At 32.9% G+C, this 17,734-nt stretch overlaps 1 protein-coding gene across 1 annotated transcript in view; it reads left to right on the plus strand.

Moving 5' to 3' along the window:
* The window catches only part of CSMD1 (CUB and Sushi multiple domains 1), a 1,273,929-nt gene that overhangs the window by 887,839 nt on the left and 368,356 nt on the right, over positions 1-17,734 (plus strand). Inside the window, exons 11-12 of the mRNA XM_075708500.1 lie at positions 5,751-5,854; positions 15,072-15,184. Coding sequence (XP_075564615.1) covers positions 5,751-5,854; positions 15,072-15,184 — 217 coding nt within the window. The remainder of the gene's footprint in view (positions 1-5,750; positions 5,855-15,071; positions 15,185-17,734) is intronic.

Below are 17,734 nucleotides of genomic sequence, written 5' to 3' on the forward strand. Positions count from 1 at the left end.
TATGGATGTATTTAAGTAATTTATAGTTATAGAACTATTTTACATAATTGACAGTGACCAGTAAAAATGGCACTTCATAGGAACAAGAATTTTATTATTCTAATTTTTGCAGTTAATTCTGTATTTTTTTCTAATTGTAGCTTCTAGCCACTCTATGTCCATTCTTACTATATATATATACATTATCAGAAAGTTATTCATTATAGAACTATTCTAAGGTCAGTGTCAGATCACTTCTTAACCTTTACTACATAAACAAAATTATTTTCTTGAGACTATTGCTATTGTTTTCTTTTTAAGAACTAAAATTATTTGGCCTTAATTAACTTGCAGAGGATTGACCGTGTTGGAAATGGCAAGTATATTCAATGTAGAGAATATAGAAGAGCTATGTTACCATAGGCAATCCAAAGAATGAAAAGTGATGGGGAAAAAGACAATCTGTGTTTGCTTACCAAAGAAATGTTTGGGGCATGGGGCAGGCAGATGGTGGTATTCATTATAAAACAAACTGTTGGATTTGAAAATTAGAATTTTTTTTATTTTTGTGATTATACTAATATTTTTCTTTCTTTTTTAAAAAAGCATCAGCACTTTTATTTTACATTATTACTATTATTTGATTTATTATTACTGTTATTTGCTTTTTATCTTGAATTTCTACCAGGTGTGGTTATTAGCCTCATTTTCAAGTCATTAGTGGGGGCTAAAAGGAAAATATGTTCCTGAGAATGAGAAATATAAATCATAACGCCAGTATTGAAAAATAAGCAAATTTGTTTTCATAATTGCTTTTTAAGTAACTGCAATTGTTGGATAAAGGCAGTATCAAAAACCTTCAACATTTCTTCAAAATAAGAAACAGAATAATCCAAGTGTTTTCAGTATATTTGCTGTCACTCAAAAAGAACTGGATGAATCAAAATTTTGCAGGACAGGCCCTTCTTTTTGGACTAACCTTAATTTTGTCTGTTTGTAGACAGCCTATTTCAACCTGGGAGTTACGAGTTATTCATTTTGCATCTTATTAATTGCATCTGTACCTATGCTAAATTACGAATAATGCTGCTGTGATTAATGGTTTACCTTTTAAGGGCTTTGAGGCAAAAGAAATAACTTGTTTCATAAAGGAATATGAAAAAAAAAGAAATTTTTTGATGTTTTTCACTTTACAAAATCCAGTCTCGAGTATCAGCTACTCTATGATTTCACTGGTTTAAGAGGAAAACTAGTCATTGGTCATTAGGTATTCTATATTTAAAAACAATTTATGTTTTCTAATTTAATAACAGTTTTACATACGTATTTTTTTTATATCCGAGATGAAATATCTTCATTGAATCTCAAGCAAATACCTTGGTAGGATGAAAATCTGCATAGACACAATATTTATTACCTTTAATGGGTTAAAATTATGCTGAATCATCTTTACTATCTGGAAAACAGCAGATGATCTACAACTGGAATACAATTTATACTTAACTTTGGAAGCTCTTGCTAACTAAAATTTATTATCTGGATGCAAAATTTGCTATGAGTTGCATTATATATAGCCATGATATACGTATGGGCACAGGTATCTATGCCTTCAGGTACAACTGGTGTTCATCATTTGTTCCTATCCGTTTACAGTGGAGGTATTTATCTTAGGAATCCTGTATCAGACACTGGTATAGCTTGGGCCAGTCTGAGCACTGAGGGAAATTTGGGCAGAACTATGAAAATAAACCAGATTGTTATATGTAAGAAGAAATATCCTTTCTCTCAACCTAATAATCTGTTTTAAAGGTAATAATTTTCACTCTTCCTGTTCTCACTTTCTTACATTAATTAATAATACTTCAATTCAGTACGTGTTTGAAGTTATAATCACAACCAGTCTACTGCTAAATTGTTTATGATTTTGGATCCATCTTCTCTTTTAAGGTAATAATTATACAGTTCTTGACTCTTCTATGTGAATCTTTAAAATACTTTTTAGAAGAAACAGAAAATATTGTGTGTCTACTTAATGTAAAAACCCCCACCTTTTTCTCAAATATATATTTAAATAACAATTAATGTAGACATCGTTCTCCCCTTGTGTTGCATACAAGCAAAAAAGTGAGTAAATTTCTTGTAGAAATAAACAAGGAAAGAAAGAAAACATTATCACTAGAAAACAAATTTCCACTAGCACATGTGTGGTTTTTTGAATTTATTTTGAATTTGTTTGCTTGATCTGCTTGTAAATATAAGGGACTTCTTATGGGTAGTTCTCTTTTCTTCTTGTATCTTAAAACTTAACTGCTCTCACTTTTTACTTTGTATTTACTACATTGAATGCATAAATTTCTAATATATTTAAGTGATAATAAAATAAGTCTTCTTAGTAGTAAAAGGAACATGTACACCTAAGCATTTTTGAAATTTCATCTCATCATGTTCCCTACTGCTTCTTCCAGGAAGAATGTCCATACAGAAATTTCTGTTAGTGCAACTCTGGTGCTGCCTTTCCCCATTACTTGCTATAGCAACTATGCCAGCAGAAAGTATGAAGTGTGGGAGTGGCTGGGGTAAAGGAAAATGCTTCTAAGGAAAAAGTAATTATGACAGGAAATTCTCTTGCAGAGCTTCCATTAGGTATCTCCTTAGGTGTCTCATATTTTTAAGCTTTTTTGTTTTCACGGTCTATTTATCTAATCATAAGTAATCATTCTGAATTGCTTGTAAGGGAATTTTGTCTCATACAATTCAGCAAGCAAACAGGATCATTCTTCTGTAAGAAGTATAATTGATCATCCAGAAACAAATATAATAGGTTTTGAAGTAATTTTTGTGTTTCCAATTTTTCTTAATGAAAATTAATTCTTTATTTCAATCAGTTCAGAGTAAGCATGTTTAATGATGATGATTAGATTAGTATTACTCGATTTTTTTTAATTGCTAAACAACACTGAATCTGGAGAAGAGTCTTGGAGCTGCTTTTTTTCCCCCACTATATAAATCAATATTATTTAGCCATGTATGGGTATATTGTTCTTCCTGATATTGGTTCAATCCTTTTAAGTTTTTCCCGCACTGTATTCATATGTATATCCATACAAAACTGTCTTCTATTCTTTCTCAAAAATAAACCAACAAGCAACCCTCCCTCCACCTATCAAATCTTACAATTCCCTCTGATGATTCAGAGCTTTACCTACAGAGGAATTAATTTTATCTAAATACATCTATGTAAGCACTAGTCTGCCATAACCATCTACAGTCCTCATACAGTCAGTGGGAAGGGCAGCTCTAAATGGCAGTTGGTGCGCCTTAGGAGAGGTAATGGGATTTGTGTTCTGGGTGCCATTTTCTGTTGACAGACTATAGAAGGAGCCATGATTAGACTGGATGCTTAATGTTTATATGGTAAAATTTATGTCTTGTGAATCGGAGTAAAGGAATTTAAGTTAGACTTCTTAACTCTCAACCATTTGAATGTCTTTCCAACACACTTTATGTGTTAGCATACAATAACAATTAGCATGGAAGTGACGATAAGATTTAGTTTAATAGTGTCTAATATTTCTTCACACACAATGTATTTCCCACAAAGAAACTTTTCTTGTCTCATTTCCTATAAGCTTAACCAGGTCTTTAAATCTTTCATTTATGGTTTATAACCGATTGCTTTTTTTGTACTTATTTTATTATTAAAGAGGCAAGCATTCACCTTTGTTTTTAAATTGTAATGTAAAAGAGTTTGTGAGTCTAACCAAATGGAGCATATTTAAATAATACATTACCATAATTTCTCATGGAATAATCTATCAGGTTCCTACATGCACACGAAAAAAATAAAATTTGCATTAACAGTCTTATATACATAGTTATTTTTATTGCCAGAAACAAGTCTGCTTTTATACTTCTACATATTTTTCTTGCTTTTATTTGGCTTTATTAGTCTTGATCTAGTAATGAAATTTTGCATGTTAACCATGTTATAATCTAGGAATACTAGAAGATATATCTGGATATATCTGGAGCAGATGGAAATGTATATTATTTTATCTACAGCATATAGCCTGAAATTCTTGTGATTATTGAAACATAATGTAGATAGTGCAGTACATTTTATCTCAAAATCTTGCAGGTCTTCAAAATATGTTGTAAAGGATCTGTATTAGATCACAAAATAAAACCTCTGACCTGTTGCCAAAATAGTTATACAGATATTTGTGTTAATGTTTTTTATAGCTATGGATATCCTAGGACCATTTAGCTATTCTTTAAACCTTCCACTCTTTTACCTTTTAAAGACACTCCAGTAAATATTAACTCCATTTTAAAACATACAAGGGGTCTTAGTCATGGAGTTAATTTTAGTATACTTTTAAAAAACATAAATGTACAAATAGCAGAGATGACAAAGCAAGGTATGAAAAGGAAGACATTAATTTCTAGCAAGAAGCAATACATTATCTTAGACCAATGGGTATTTTATTAAAAACAGGCTTTTCTTTGGGTTAGAAACTGAAGCAACATTGTTCAAGGTAAGCCTCATCTACTCTAGTAGTGTAAGTTCCTCTCTGAAGTTGATAGAATTAGACTTTTCCCATTCCAGCAAGAGAAATGAGATTTTCTGTCTTTCTTTTTTAATATTGAGAAAGTTTAAACAACTAGCTTAGCTTGGATGCTGCCTTTTTACAGGGCTAAAATTTGGATAAAATGAATTCTCCCTTGAAGATCACATAGAAATAAACTTAACTGGATGGAAACCATTGTTTTTTTCAGATGTTGCTGCCAAAATAGCAGCATAATACAGTTGATGAAGAAAGACCAAATCTGACCCAAATATTGTTTTTAGCCACAAAACAGAAGTTTTGCATTTTTTTTTATTTAAGTTAATTGCATTTTTGTGCAATGGCTGAAGTTGTGTGAAAGTCTGCCCAGGGGTATCTGCAAAATTTAGTATAAAGATAAAATTAATAATTTTGTGGAAAATCACTGTGACTCTCTGCACTTTTGTATCACATTGTTTGCAGAAACCTTAGTATCAAAATACAAAAAAGTGCAGTGTACATACATACACACACATACATATAACCTGCAACTACTTCTTACCAATACAGAACTCTAAAAAAAATGCTTGTCTTAGAAGTGTTCTTCTGTACAAAACTACGTCAATTTTCAAACTCTATTTTATCTTATAAAATTACAGTTTCAGTAAATTATAAATACTTTTTCAAACAATTCTGGGGGACACATTGTTTATTTTCTGGACAACTCATGATTAAACACTGAGTGAAATCATAGCTTAGTGTTAGTAATTTATGTAAGGAAATTTCTGCTTTTGTATTTCTGTGCACCAACCTCCTCCACCTTCTTATGAATTGATAGTTCATACCTGCCATCTTGCTATTGTATAATTCAACAGACAGGAAGGTTTTAACTTCATATACTTCCAGTATTATGCTATGTAGTTTTTAGATAGTTATTATAATAAAAAAGGGTTTTACTGAAAATAATAACCATCAATTAGAGGTGATAGGCATCTTTAGTATATGATACCTCTAAAACACTATAGCAAAGACTTCGTGCTTGGTATTAGAAGTTTCTCCACTTCTGCTTTTTCTGTGTATCTTTCTCAAATCAAATAATTGAAATCATGAGTGAGTGCTTTCATGACTTGACTTATGGTAGCCAAATAATTTGTTTTAAGACCAGAGCAGATCAGATAATCTGTGGGCATGTTTTGAAATAACTGAATTATTTAATTTTAATAGGTCATAAAGCTTGCTTTTGAAGAGTTTGAACTGGAAAGAGGCTATGATACTCTTACTGTTGGAGATGCTGGGAAAGTTGGTGATACCAGAACAGTGTTGTATGTGTAAGTACAGAACTCCAAAAATTTTCCTTGGAAATTTTTTGTCCTATGTTGTTTCTTCTGGGTCATGAGATATCTATTTAATTTTGTAATCTTAATGTATGTAAGCTTAAAATTCGAGTACTGTCAAAGAAAATTGTTCATTATAAAATTCACTCCAGACCTTTAGTAGCATCTTTATAGGCTTTAATATCAGAGGCTAAAAACTGCAAAGAACTGAGATTAGATTTTTTTTAAAGCAGAAAAGCTTCTTTTAAGAAACAAGTACTATCTGTATAACTCTAATTGTATTCACAAGCAATTAAAGGAAAAAGAAGCTAAGATTTCAGCAAGCAAAAAATACAACTTGTGTAAAATAAATAACCCATTCATTAATTTCAAAATTTTTATACTTAAAATTGGATTTGTGAACAAAATTTTCATGAAAGCATATAGGCCACTTCAGTAAAGTTAAATATACTTCATGAATTTATATATTATAACATAACATAACGTAATGTGTAGAAACTTACATAAATTTGAAGGAAAATTCCAAACTAGATAGCTGATCTTAAGATACAGGTCTTTAATGCTGTCTGGGCTAACGGAAAGAAGAGAATCCTGTACAGATTGATTAATCTCATCTACCTTAACCATCGCATGTTGGTTGCATATGCTTATTTTCCATCCTTCATAACGTGAGCTTGTGGTCACGAGATATTTTAGTTGTAGCTCTTTGAGGGTTAAGTTAGCATATGAATCCAGAATACAGAGAATACAAAACAAAATTACAGGGTTAATAAATCAGCAATGACTAAATAAGAGAAACTAGCAACATTTATTTAATAATGACATTACTTGACATTGCAGAGAAATCTACTGGATAAAGACAGTATTGAAGACATTTGATAAAAAGAATCCATTGTAATTTTATATTTTGGGGTTTTTTAATCTATAGAAATTACTGAAATGTTTATTTTACATAATTATAAAAAATGAGTGCACTTAACAACCACAGAATTTATTTTAAATTAATTAGAATATTTTTGGAGGGACAAGTCTGAGGACAATATCTTCATTTTACCTATTTGTTTATGAATTTATAATATTTATTAATGGCTACTTTCTGAGCTATGATATCAAAGTACATAGAACTAGGTATCCATAGTTTAATTTGTCTTAAAAGCTAAGACTGGAAAATGATTGGGTTATTTGCGTGATGCATGTGTCTTGTGTTGCAATAGCACCTAGCTGCTACTGAGTAAATTGAATTCCATGTTCTCAGTGCCTGAAAAAGAAAATAAGAAAAAAAATCCTGGTTTAAGAGCTTAGACTTTAAGTTAATGAGAAAAGACTTGAACTGGGAGTAAGAATTTCAACACCCGTGTATACTTTTTCTTGCATTTTGCAGAGCAATTAAATACCACAACAAACTTTCTGGGGATGTTAATTTAACTGCTTGTTGCAAAAGGGTTTGCAATTTTTCCTTTTTTTTAATTGGGATACATTTTGGCTTATAGGGATCCCAAAACTCCTTCAGAGTCAAGTTTCTGAACTTAGTAAATTTGGTACCCCAAATTGTTCATTCTCTTTGTTGCACTGTGAGTACTTCACATACCACAGTTTGCCTTTTTAAAATTACTTATCAAGTAATTGTCAAATTTCTTCTTTTTACCTTTCCATTTGAAGGGATTTAGCCTGTGACTATATATTCCACATTTATCTTCCATGACTGCCTTAAAAAAAAAAAATTAAAAAATTCTAAAATAGTCTTAGGTCATATTAATTGCTATTTTTGGTATCTTAAGAAGGCAGGCCCCAATAGTCACATCACCTCCTATAAATATTTTTAACTTTAATAACATTTTGAAGATCTCTGTGGCAGACATCCACTTCAGAATCTATCACTGGTGTTTCTAGCACTAGTACAACGTTCTCACTAGAGACATGCAGTACTTCTTCTAGCCCTTCCTTCAGTATGATTTTTGACTAGAATAGCAACTGTTTTATCCTTATCACTCTATAGCCTATTAGTTAGGATTACAGTACAGTGTTGGCCCTTCCATCTTTACTGTAAATTGTATCTTTGATGAAAACAAAGTTTATGCAATTAAATTTTTCTGCCTTTTGGGTTGCAATGCTTTGCACATTAGCACTACCCTGAAAATCATTCGAGAAAGTAAATGATTAATAACTTAAATATAGTGGAAATACAGGAAGGCCCAAGTATGAAACTACAGTCTCACAATATTTAGCAATGAATCTGAATTTCTATTGTGACATTGTTTTCACAGTTATTAAACACTGGATTGTATCATGCATTACGAAATACATTGTATTTAAACTGCATCACAGATATGCTCCATTTCACTTGCTTTTGAGAAAGGTCTTGTGTGGATGGAAAGTAACTTTCTTCATAAAACACTAGGTCCACTTGTAGACTACATTATCATGAGAAGGCTCATAGCTAAATGTCAAAGTGATTTTCTTACCAAAAATTTCTATTACTTGGTTTTAATAACTTCTATTGTATTTAATGAGGTTTGAACAGCACCTTGCAGTTTTTTATTCTTCTCAGGGGAATGAAGCAGCTTATAGCAAAGACTTTTCTGGCTAGATTTAATTTATAATTTCTGAGGATCTCTTAAAAAATAATACAGCTTTTCTTATGCTAAGCAAGTTTCTGTTGGCAGCTGAAATGCCAGCATTTGTGCAGAAATTCTACAAAATATCAATGTAGAAACTCATGCATTTGATTCTGAATCTTCATAGCTTTTACAATTTAGTTTGAACTAAATATGCAAAAATAAATACATTTGTAAATCCAAACCTAATTTCTAAGTGACTTGAACCTTTCCCCTACATATGAAATTGTCACGTCTGAACACACAAGCCTCAGCCCCATGCACAATTTTCTAGCTGTCAGATGCTAGAGCCCTCAAGGTAGGAGCTACTTCTGGGTGCTTTATTATAAACTTAGTACTCAAACTTTACAGTGAGCTCAGTTATGTCAGGTTGTTTGTAAGCCAGCCATCCAATGAACACTGGAAACTGCCTAATGGCAGGTCAGTAAACAAGGGACCTTTTAAATACTTGATGGTAAGAAGATTGAGGGAATTGACAAGGATCATGATACATACATTTATGTATATCGTAGAACAAGCTTTCTGTAGTGTCCGAATTCTCAAGAACTGGCAATTATCTGTGTAACATCAAAGCTGTAGCACTACACCTAACGGGGAATAGGAAGGGTTACTGATGTTTAAAAAGGAGAAAAAAATATAGACTATCCAGCTCAAATTTAATTTTTGGAAGAAATTTGAAAAATAATTAGAAAAAATCTTTTAAGTTCATGTAAAATAGCACTGAGATGGTACAATAAACAATACACTTTGATGAAGAGCAAATTATTTCAAATTATTTTAATGCATTTCTATGACTGTGGTTGACATTTTGGGTAGGTATATGTTGGTTTTTAGTTTATTAAAGCAGTCTAATTTTAGTATTTATAGTAAACTTTTTAGAAAATCTTATCATCAACAGCTTAATTAAAGGGGGATGTGGCCATCAATTTTATGATTTTTAACAATTACTTCATCTGTAATCCTTACTTGTGGAGAATTTAAAAATTTTTTATGGGGTATGTAAGCTGAGATGGTTAGCTCTGGAAATACAGCAATACAGCTTACTGAAAATTAATCTAAATATGTTTAGGCTGTAAAGTTTTGACGAGTTATTTCTCATATCTAACAGAGTTGGGCTAAAAGCTAGAGACTACCCTCACAAAATAATTCACTAGCAATAATCATGGTGAAGGTGAAGATTATCAGTCATAATGTGTTCTGCAATGCCCTATGTTGTGTTCTTAAATTCTTGTAAATTAAAATAACAGTTTGCTTTAGAAAGTCTGCTTTGCCTTCAAAATGCTGTGAGTCATATTTTTCTTGAAATAGTTACATTAAGACTGAATTTCCTTTTTTGAAATGATTCCCTTAAAACATAAATCTTTTAACTTTTCTTGTATAGAAATCTTCTATTTTTTTTTTTCCCCGATACACAGAAGAAATCAGAAATTAGTGGTTCAAACCCAGCTGCTTATGTCAGCTATTTCAGTACACAGACAACCGTCCATGACTGACAGAGAAATGCTTTTTTGGTAAACCCTTATCCTTTTCTTCTATTCACACACAGTTTGGAAACTTACTGGGGGCTTGGAAAACAACCTACCGTTCCATAACTGATAAAAAAAACAGGCCGCCTTTTTATATATCTCAAACATTATTGAATCTGACTTGCTATTAACTTATTTTATTTCACATTGCTTAAAAAATTCTTGCTTCTGGATTTTTTAGAAGTTGTAAAATTTAGGATAGGAAGTAGGTTTTGGTTTTTTGTTTGTTTTTTAATACTGTGTTGGAGTCTCTCTCCTGTGATTAGCTAGGTAGCTGACATTAGTAGTATTAAAAGAAAAATACAAAGCCAAGTAAAATCATGGATTTTTAGCAACATTTGCTGTTTATCACACCTTTAATAGTCAAACCTTCAGAGCTTTAGTTTGTGATACGGTTGCAGTTAAACACACAAATAGCATAGTGGCATGTCATCTTTGAAGGACAGAAAAATACTGTAAAACTGTTTATTTATTAACACTCAAGAAGTGTTAATGATTGAATTTAAAATAAATTTTATACAGTAGTTTAATGTCACACAGGCAGATTTATTGACTTTTGAATACAGTGCTTCATTCAGCTTGCTTTATCGTTCTAATGCCTCCAAAAGACCTTTTTGTTTTTCTTTGGGTTTTTTCTCCCTTTCCTTCCCCTTTCCCTTCCAACAGTCTTGGCTCCCTTCCTATATCCCCTAGATGTGAACCTGAGCAAACAATGGCATCTATTTTGGCTGGTTCATATCTACTGTCTATGGATAGGCCATTGGCATTTTGAAGGGAGAAAACATTAAGCTGCAGGATAACTTCCTCAGCTTGGGGCTCTTTGTTACCAACTCGGTAATTTTCATTAAGCCTGTGGGAATTTAGATATCTTTATTATCTTCTTCTTTAGACAAATCTGGTTAATATTAATTAGTCAGTTCAAGTTATATTAGGGAGACAACTAAGGGTCAGATGGATGGATAGTGTGAATGTATGGTTACCATTTCATTGGGAAGCAACTTTAAAAAAACCTAAACACATCTATTGTTTTTTTTTTTTTTTAATTGACAAAAAAAGTCTCTGTTTTTGTGATGTGATTACACCTTACTCTGTTTTGTTGTAATTTTTTATTTGCTTTTTTAAATTTTACTTTTATTTTATTTACATACTACACAGACATTTACATGCAGTAAAAGTATCCCATACAACTCATAAAGACTTAGAATTTTAGAGTTCATCTTATCTGTGTTCAGAAATTATCAGTGTAGGTCTCATACATTTAGTCAGGTTACTGTGTATAAACAAGAGCCATTGTTACTTGCGTAGGCAGTAGATTTACACATCTGAATAGCCATTGAGAAATTCTTGCAGGAAAACCACAGGTTTCCAGGTGTCTTCCAATAGATCTCCACTATTGTCAAAAGACATCAGTGAAATTTTCTTCATTGCTAAAACCCCTCAAACTTTTGTTTATAGCAAAGTGCAGAATACAGAGCATGGCTTAACAGTTACGGCCTGGTATTTTGGTTAAGTGTTTTAACTGGAAAGATAGGTCAGAAATTAATGGTTATTGCTGTGGTTTCAGAAGGTGATCCCCAAAATGTATATATACTCCTTACCTTTTCTTTCTTTATCTATTTCTGCAGGCTTCTCCTAAACTACTTTTCTTTATGTAACTTGCCATCTGGCCAGTTTTCTTACTTTCATAGGCTACCTATATTATTCATTGAAATGAATGTCACAACTTTATCAGCAATTATTATTTTATCAGCAAGAGTATATTAATTATTCTGGATATAATGTAGCATCTTTCTTTTTGAAACTGTACGTTCCTAATTAATTTGGCAAGCAACTCAAATTTTCAGACTAAGCAACCATTTTGTTTTAATTCTTACTATTAACACAGGTCAAACACATATCACTCTGTCTTATCAACTTCCTTACTTATCCAAGCTAAGCTCTGTTTGTGTGTTTGCTTATGTTGATCTAGAATAGGTTTATGTTTTTTCACCTACTTTTCTGTACCTGTAATACTACCAACTATATAATACTATATAGTATATAATACCATATATACTATATACTAATACTATATATACTATATAGTATATAATACTATATATCAATATAATACTGCCAACTGTTTACTACCAGGTCATAACCAAATATCTTCTAGACTGTATGAGAGCACACTCAGCCATTACAGCAGGAGTTCTAGGTGCATAGGCAGTATTAATTAGTAAGACTAATTAGGACAGGATTCCTACAGCTTGCCTCATGGGTCCTCAGTTCTCACCTTCTTTCTGCTCAGCCTCTCCTTTTACTATATCTTTGCATTTAAGTTGCAATAGTATTAACATCTGGTTGATTGTATTTAGATAATTTGTTTGTGGAAGAATCCAAATACTGGTTTCTGTTTTCTTTATAGCTTCTTTCTTGAGAAATTCTGCTTCTGGGACACCTTGTCTCAGTTTGGCATGGTATTTATTCTACTTATCTCACACATATTTGTTTATAATAGTCAAAGCTGAGAGCTGGAAGAAAGAGAGAGAAGACAGTATGTGACCTATTGTCGTGGTTTAGCCCCAGCCAGCAACTAAGCACCATGCAGCCGCGCGCTCACTCCCCCTACCCCGATGGGATGGGGGAGAGAATCGGAGTAAGAGTGAGAAACACTCCTGGGTTGAGATAAGAACAGTTTAATAATTGAAATAAAGTAAAATGGTAATGATAATAATAACAACAATATAATAATGATAATAATGATAATGATAATAATAATAATAATAATAATAATAATAATAATAATAATAATAATAATAATAATATACCAAGCAAGTGATGCACAATGCAATTGCTCACCACCCGCCGACCGATACCCAGCCAGTTCCTGAGCAGCGATTGCTGCTCCCCGGCCACCCCCGCCCAGTTTATATACTGAGCATGATGTCATATGGTATGGAATAGCCCTTTGGTCAGTTTGGATCAACTCTTCTGGCTGTGCCCCCTCCCAGTTTCTTGTGCACTTGGCAGAGCATGGGAAGCTGAAAAGTCCTTAACTAGCATAAGCAGTACTTAGCAACACCTAAAACATCAGTGTGTTATCAGCATTCTTCTCCTACTAAATCCAAAACACAGCACTATGCCAGTTACTAGGAAGAAAATTAACTCTATCCCAGCCAAAACCAGGACAGTATCCACTCCTTATTCTATACCATCTACGTCATGCACAGGCCCTCCCCTTTCCAATGTGTTCTAACTCAACACCACCACTTTCCCTATCTTGATATATACACACAGATATCATTCCCTTTGTCTATGGGTCATCCCTCTAAAATGTCCATTGAGTTAACTTAGTCCATGACTTTGGGTTCCATCTGTCATCACAGTCTTTCAGAGCAGGAGAGGTGGTGTGCGGTGTTGGAATGTTGCATGCTGAAGTCAGTTCTCATTCCAACACAGTTTCATCAAAGTTCATTTTCATTAAGCTGGGCAATTCTTACTGTAATACTGTTGATGTGGCATATAGCAACCATAACATACAGTATTGCATACTTAACATTATCATACTATATTATTATATTAACATTATACTATATTATTATATTAACATACAGTTAAGAGATAACATACAGTGAGAGATAACATACAGTATTATATAGCAATTAACATCATACCATTCAGTTCATTGACTATTTTCACCCAAAATCAAATTCCCTTGAGGTACACATTGGACTTCCCCATCCTTTCACATCACCCATCAAGTGCACCCAGGTCCTTGAGCAAAAGCAATCCCACGAATGGGTTTGCCTTTGCCAGAGGTGGAAGTAACCCAGACTGTCTTCCCCAGCATATTTTTTATGTGCACTACAGGGACTTTATCTCCTTCTGCAGTACGTAAAAGTTTTGATTGGGCAGGGCCAGCTCAATTGGCAGATCCCCTGGTGTTGACTAACCAGGTGGCTTTTGCTAAATGCGTATCCCAATGTTTGAATGTCCCACCACCCATTGCTCTCAGGGTAGTCTTTAACAGGCCATTGTGTCGTTCGATTTTCCTAATCATAGTAAATCCAAACTAAATCCAAAACACAGCACTATGCCAGCTACTAGGAAGAAAATTAACTCTATCCCAGCTGAAACCAGGACACCTATTTAAGCAAAACAGTCTACATAAATGAAAGACACAAAGTCATTACTATTTCCTTACATCAACTACAGTTGATGCAGTACTTGTAGCTTCCATCCCCAAAGCTTCTGATACATGGAGCTCTGCGTGGAGATCAAGGCATATGTCCTCTTCTTGTGATGTATTTTGTTTTCATATCTGATACCAGCTTAGAGATATTCTTCAGCCACTTATGTGCGACTTTTCCCACTACCTTTTGAAAAACTATATAGCTAACACCAAGTTCTGAACAGTTTTTCAGATACAGTACTGGAACCTGATTACATGGGAGACAGTTTTCACCATTAAGTAATCTACAAAGATTTTTTTTTCTTAATAATTTTCTGACACACATCTTTTTGAATTAAGATACAAGAATTATAGATGTACAAAGGATATTACTGAGAAGATCTAAGGTGTTATGGTGGGAATCACCAACCTTCCCTATATGTGTTGTATTGAAATGTACGTATCTATACATATTTATCACACATTACTGTATGAGAAATAGCAGTTTCCCCTTAAATTCAATAGATCATTGTGAGTTACTTGAATGGAGTAGATAAGGTTCCGGTAAGTTCTTCTGAACACATGTGCTGTAAGGCATGTAACCCAACCTCCTTCACTTTCAAAAAGCATGGCAAAAAAAGCAATGCTAATCTAAACAAGTGCAAACTATCTAACTCATAGAGGCCCTCACATTTCTAATAGCTTAATTACTTAAAGAAAGCTTTAGGTAGGAACAGCTTTATTAAAAGTGTTTAATCATTGTTAACTTGAATGCAGTAATTAAAATTTTTTTTTCCTGTCTTAACATTGTTCTAATAAATATGATATTAATAGTTTAAAAGGCTGTGTTTTTTAGTAGTAGTAGCAGTAGTAATTTATGCCTCTGCAAATGACTTTGCAATTTATCTTACATGCAGACTCACTGGATCTAGTGTTCCAGATCTTATTGTGAGCATGAGCAACCAGATGTGGCTTCATTTACAATCTGATGACAGCATTGGCTCACCAGGATTCAAAGCTGTTTATCAAGGTACGAACTAAATTAACTCTTTTAAACTCTTGTTGTAACTTTCTTCATTACATCCCAACAATTTTTTTTCAAATAGGCATTTAGTCCTTTCACAAATTTGGAGGTTTGATACAGCCTCTACTGTTAACTAATGGTTAATGGAGATACGGCTTTGCAAATACCTACAACATAACTAAAAATAATATGAAGTAAGAATGGAAATTACTGTTCTAATGTTTTTTGTCTGAAGGTCAGTCCAAACTACAAATTTCTACCATATTTGAAAAATTTTAAATATTACATTCTGCTAACCTGTATAATTCTTTGTATGTGATATTATTTGAAAATTATGTTTAGTTTGGTCAGACTCTATTGGGGTAGTTACAAAAGTTGTTTTCGTGCCTCACCAAGAACCTTCATAGACCTAAGTGAAAATTAGTATGTGACAAAAACAACAGATGTGTTGTATATGATTATGGAAATTAAGAAGATGTACAAGATTGTGGAAATTTAACCCCCAAAAAGTGATCTAAATAACCCTAGCCTCATTTGCGTTGCTTCTGTCTCAAAGAGATGAGAACCGTGGGAACATAAGCATCTTTAGTTTTTCTTGACTGTGAGCTTCAATTTGATACTTTCTGAAGTTGATTCATTCTAGTAAAAAATACCTGATATCTGGTGGCATATATGCATATATTGAAATTTTCCATTTTAATAGGTTGCATAGACTTGCAGCTAGAAAGAGCTCTTGCTTATTAACATATGGTATCACTTCTGGTTAATTTTCATGTTAATTAGTTCACCTTAAGGATAAGGACAAAACCAGTTAATACTATTTTCAGTAGTTTCTTATGGGCACATATGGTGAAAATGATTTGATAGTAATTTTGTCGAAATAGTTTTGTAAAAATGATGCTGCAGAACATTGAGAGATTGTTCACTGTTCAATAACTGAAAGTAACATAATTAGAAGAGTGGGAGTTCTCCCTAAATATTTTTCATAAACTGAAGCACCCTATCTAAATGCTTCATTTCACTTGTAGTTACCTTACTGTTTCAGCACCAAAACAGGCAAAATAAAGAGTGAAAAGTTATGTAGATGTTAGTTTCAAGTTTAGTAAACTATACATTTATTACACTAAGGATATTAAGACAGGCTTGCCTGCACAGGTTTTTATAAGTGGTGTCATATGCTGATGGCATATTGTGAACTCTAATGATGAAAAGAACAAGAAGGGGAAATGCTCCCCAGTGGTCAACCAGGAAACCCAGTGTTGGTTCTCCACGCCAGTATCCTTCTACAGGTGGTCTCTCCATTGAAGCAGATTAGGATTGTTTTTTCACCATGATTTTTCCCTAGTACTATATACTTTTCTTTGGGACTCACACAAACTCAGCATTGGTTATTCCCACTCATGGTACTGATTGAAGTATGCTAATTAGGTCATGTTGTATTTTCATAGGTTGTTAAATTTCTCTGTGCATATATTGTTGGACAATATTTATTGAGTATTTAAATTACTATTATCTACTGTTTTTATGCACCTTACTTTGGTTTTCTTTAATGTGAACTGAAATCTAAAAAACAAGAAGTACGGAGAGGGGGAGAAAAACAAGGTGATTCTCATGATGGTGGCAATTGTCTCCCATGAGAATCCTCCGTAGCAACACTACTGGGATTTGCAGGTCCATGGCCATGAGAATAACAATATGAGAACAACAAGGAAAAAGTACCATCACAGAGGCTGTTGAAATACTATCACAATTGCTTAGGTGAGATGTTACAGAGCTGTGAGTAAAAAAGCAGATTCAGGCCCGTAGCATTACTATGGCTAATACATTAAGGTATCTTAAGACATTATGCAACACATTCATACTACACAGTTACACTACTCAGGTGTGTTGTGTTGCCTGAAGGCAATGACATATTCTTTCTTTAAGTTAATTCCACCCCTTCTTGTCCCTTCTTTCATGGTTTCATCTTTTTTACTTGTGTCATTTCTAGGGACCATGTTTATTAAGACAATGTATTTTCTTCATAGAATCCATTTGTAACTTACATAAAGTGGAAATAGTGAGTATGTAGTGGAAAGAGAGTATTGGCACAAGTTATGTATGTGACACTTGCATTTTTTCCTCAATCCAAAATTATGAACTTTATTTCATTGTACCTCTGAGTTATTTTTCTGCTATCATTTCTTTCTGGTATTTCTAATCTAAAGGTGTCTTTTTTCATTTCTGTATTTGTCTAACTTACCAAACATATCTTATTTCATTTATGGAGTTCAACCTCTTCTGGGAACTTTCTGAAAACAATTGAAGTATACACTGTGAATTTTGCAGTAGTAGTGGCATCTCTGTTATGAAGTATATTCTTATGATTTGATGGTTGGATTCTGGCTTTCAGTCTTGTTTTACAACCAATTGTGAGTCCTTCTGTGTTTTTGTAGTTTTGGAAATTAGTTCCAGAATTGTAAAATATGAAATGTTCGCAATCTCAGAAGTGTAGTAAATGTCTTAATACAAAAGTGAACTATAACATTTTCTCTCTTTTACCTCAGTGCTCTCATT

Source organism: Pelecanus crispus, chromosome 3 (assembly GCF_030463565.1).
Source record: "Pelecanus crispus isolate bPelCri1 chromosome 3, bPelCri1.pri, whole genome shotgun sequence".
NCBI classification, from domain to species: Eukaryota; Metazoa; Chordata; class Aves; order Pelecaniformes; family Pelecanidae; genus Pelecanus; species Pelecanus crispus.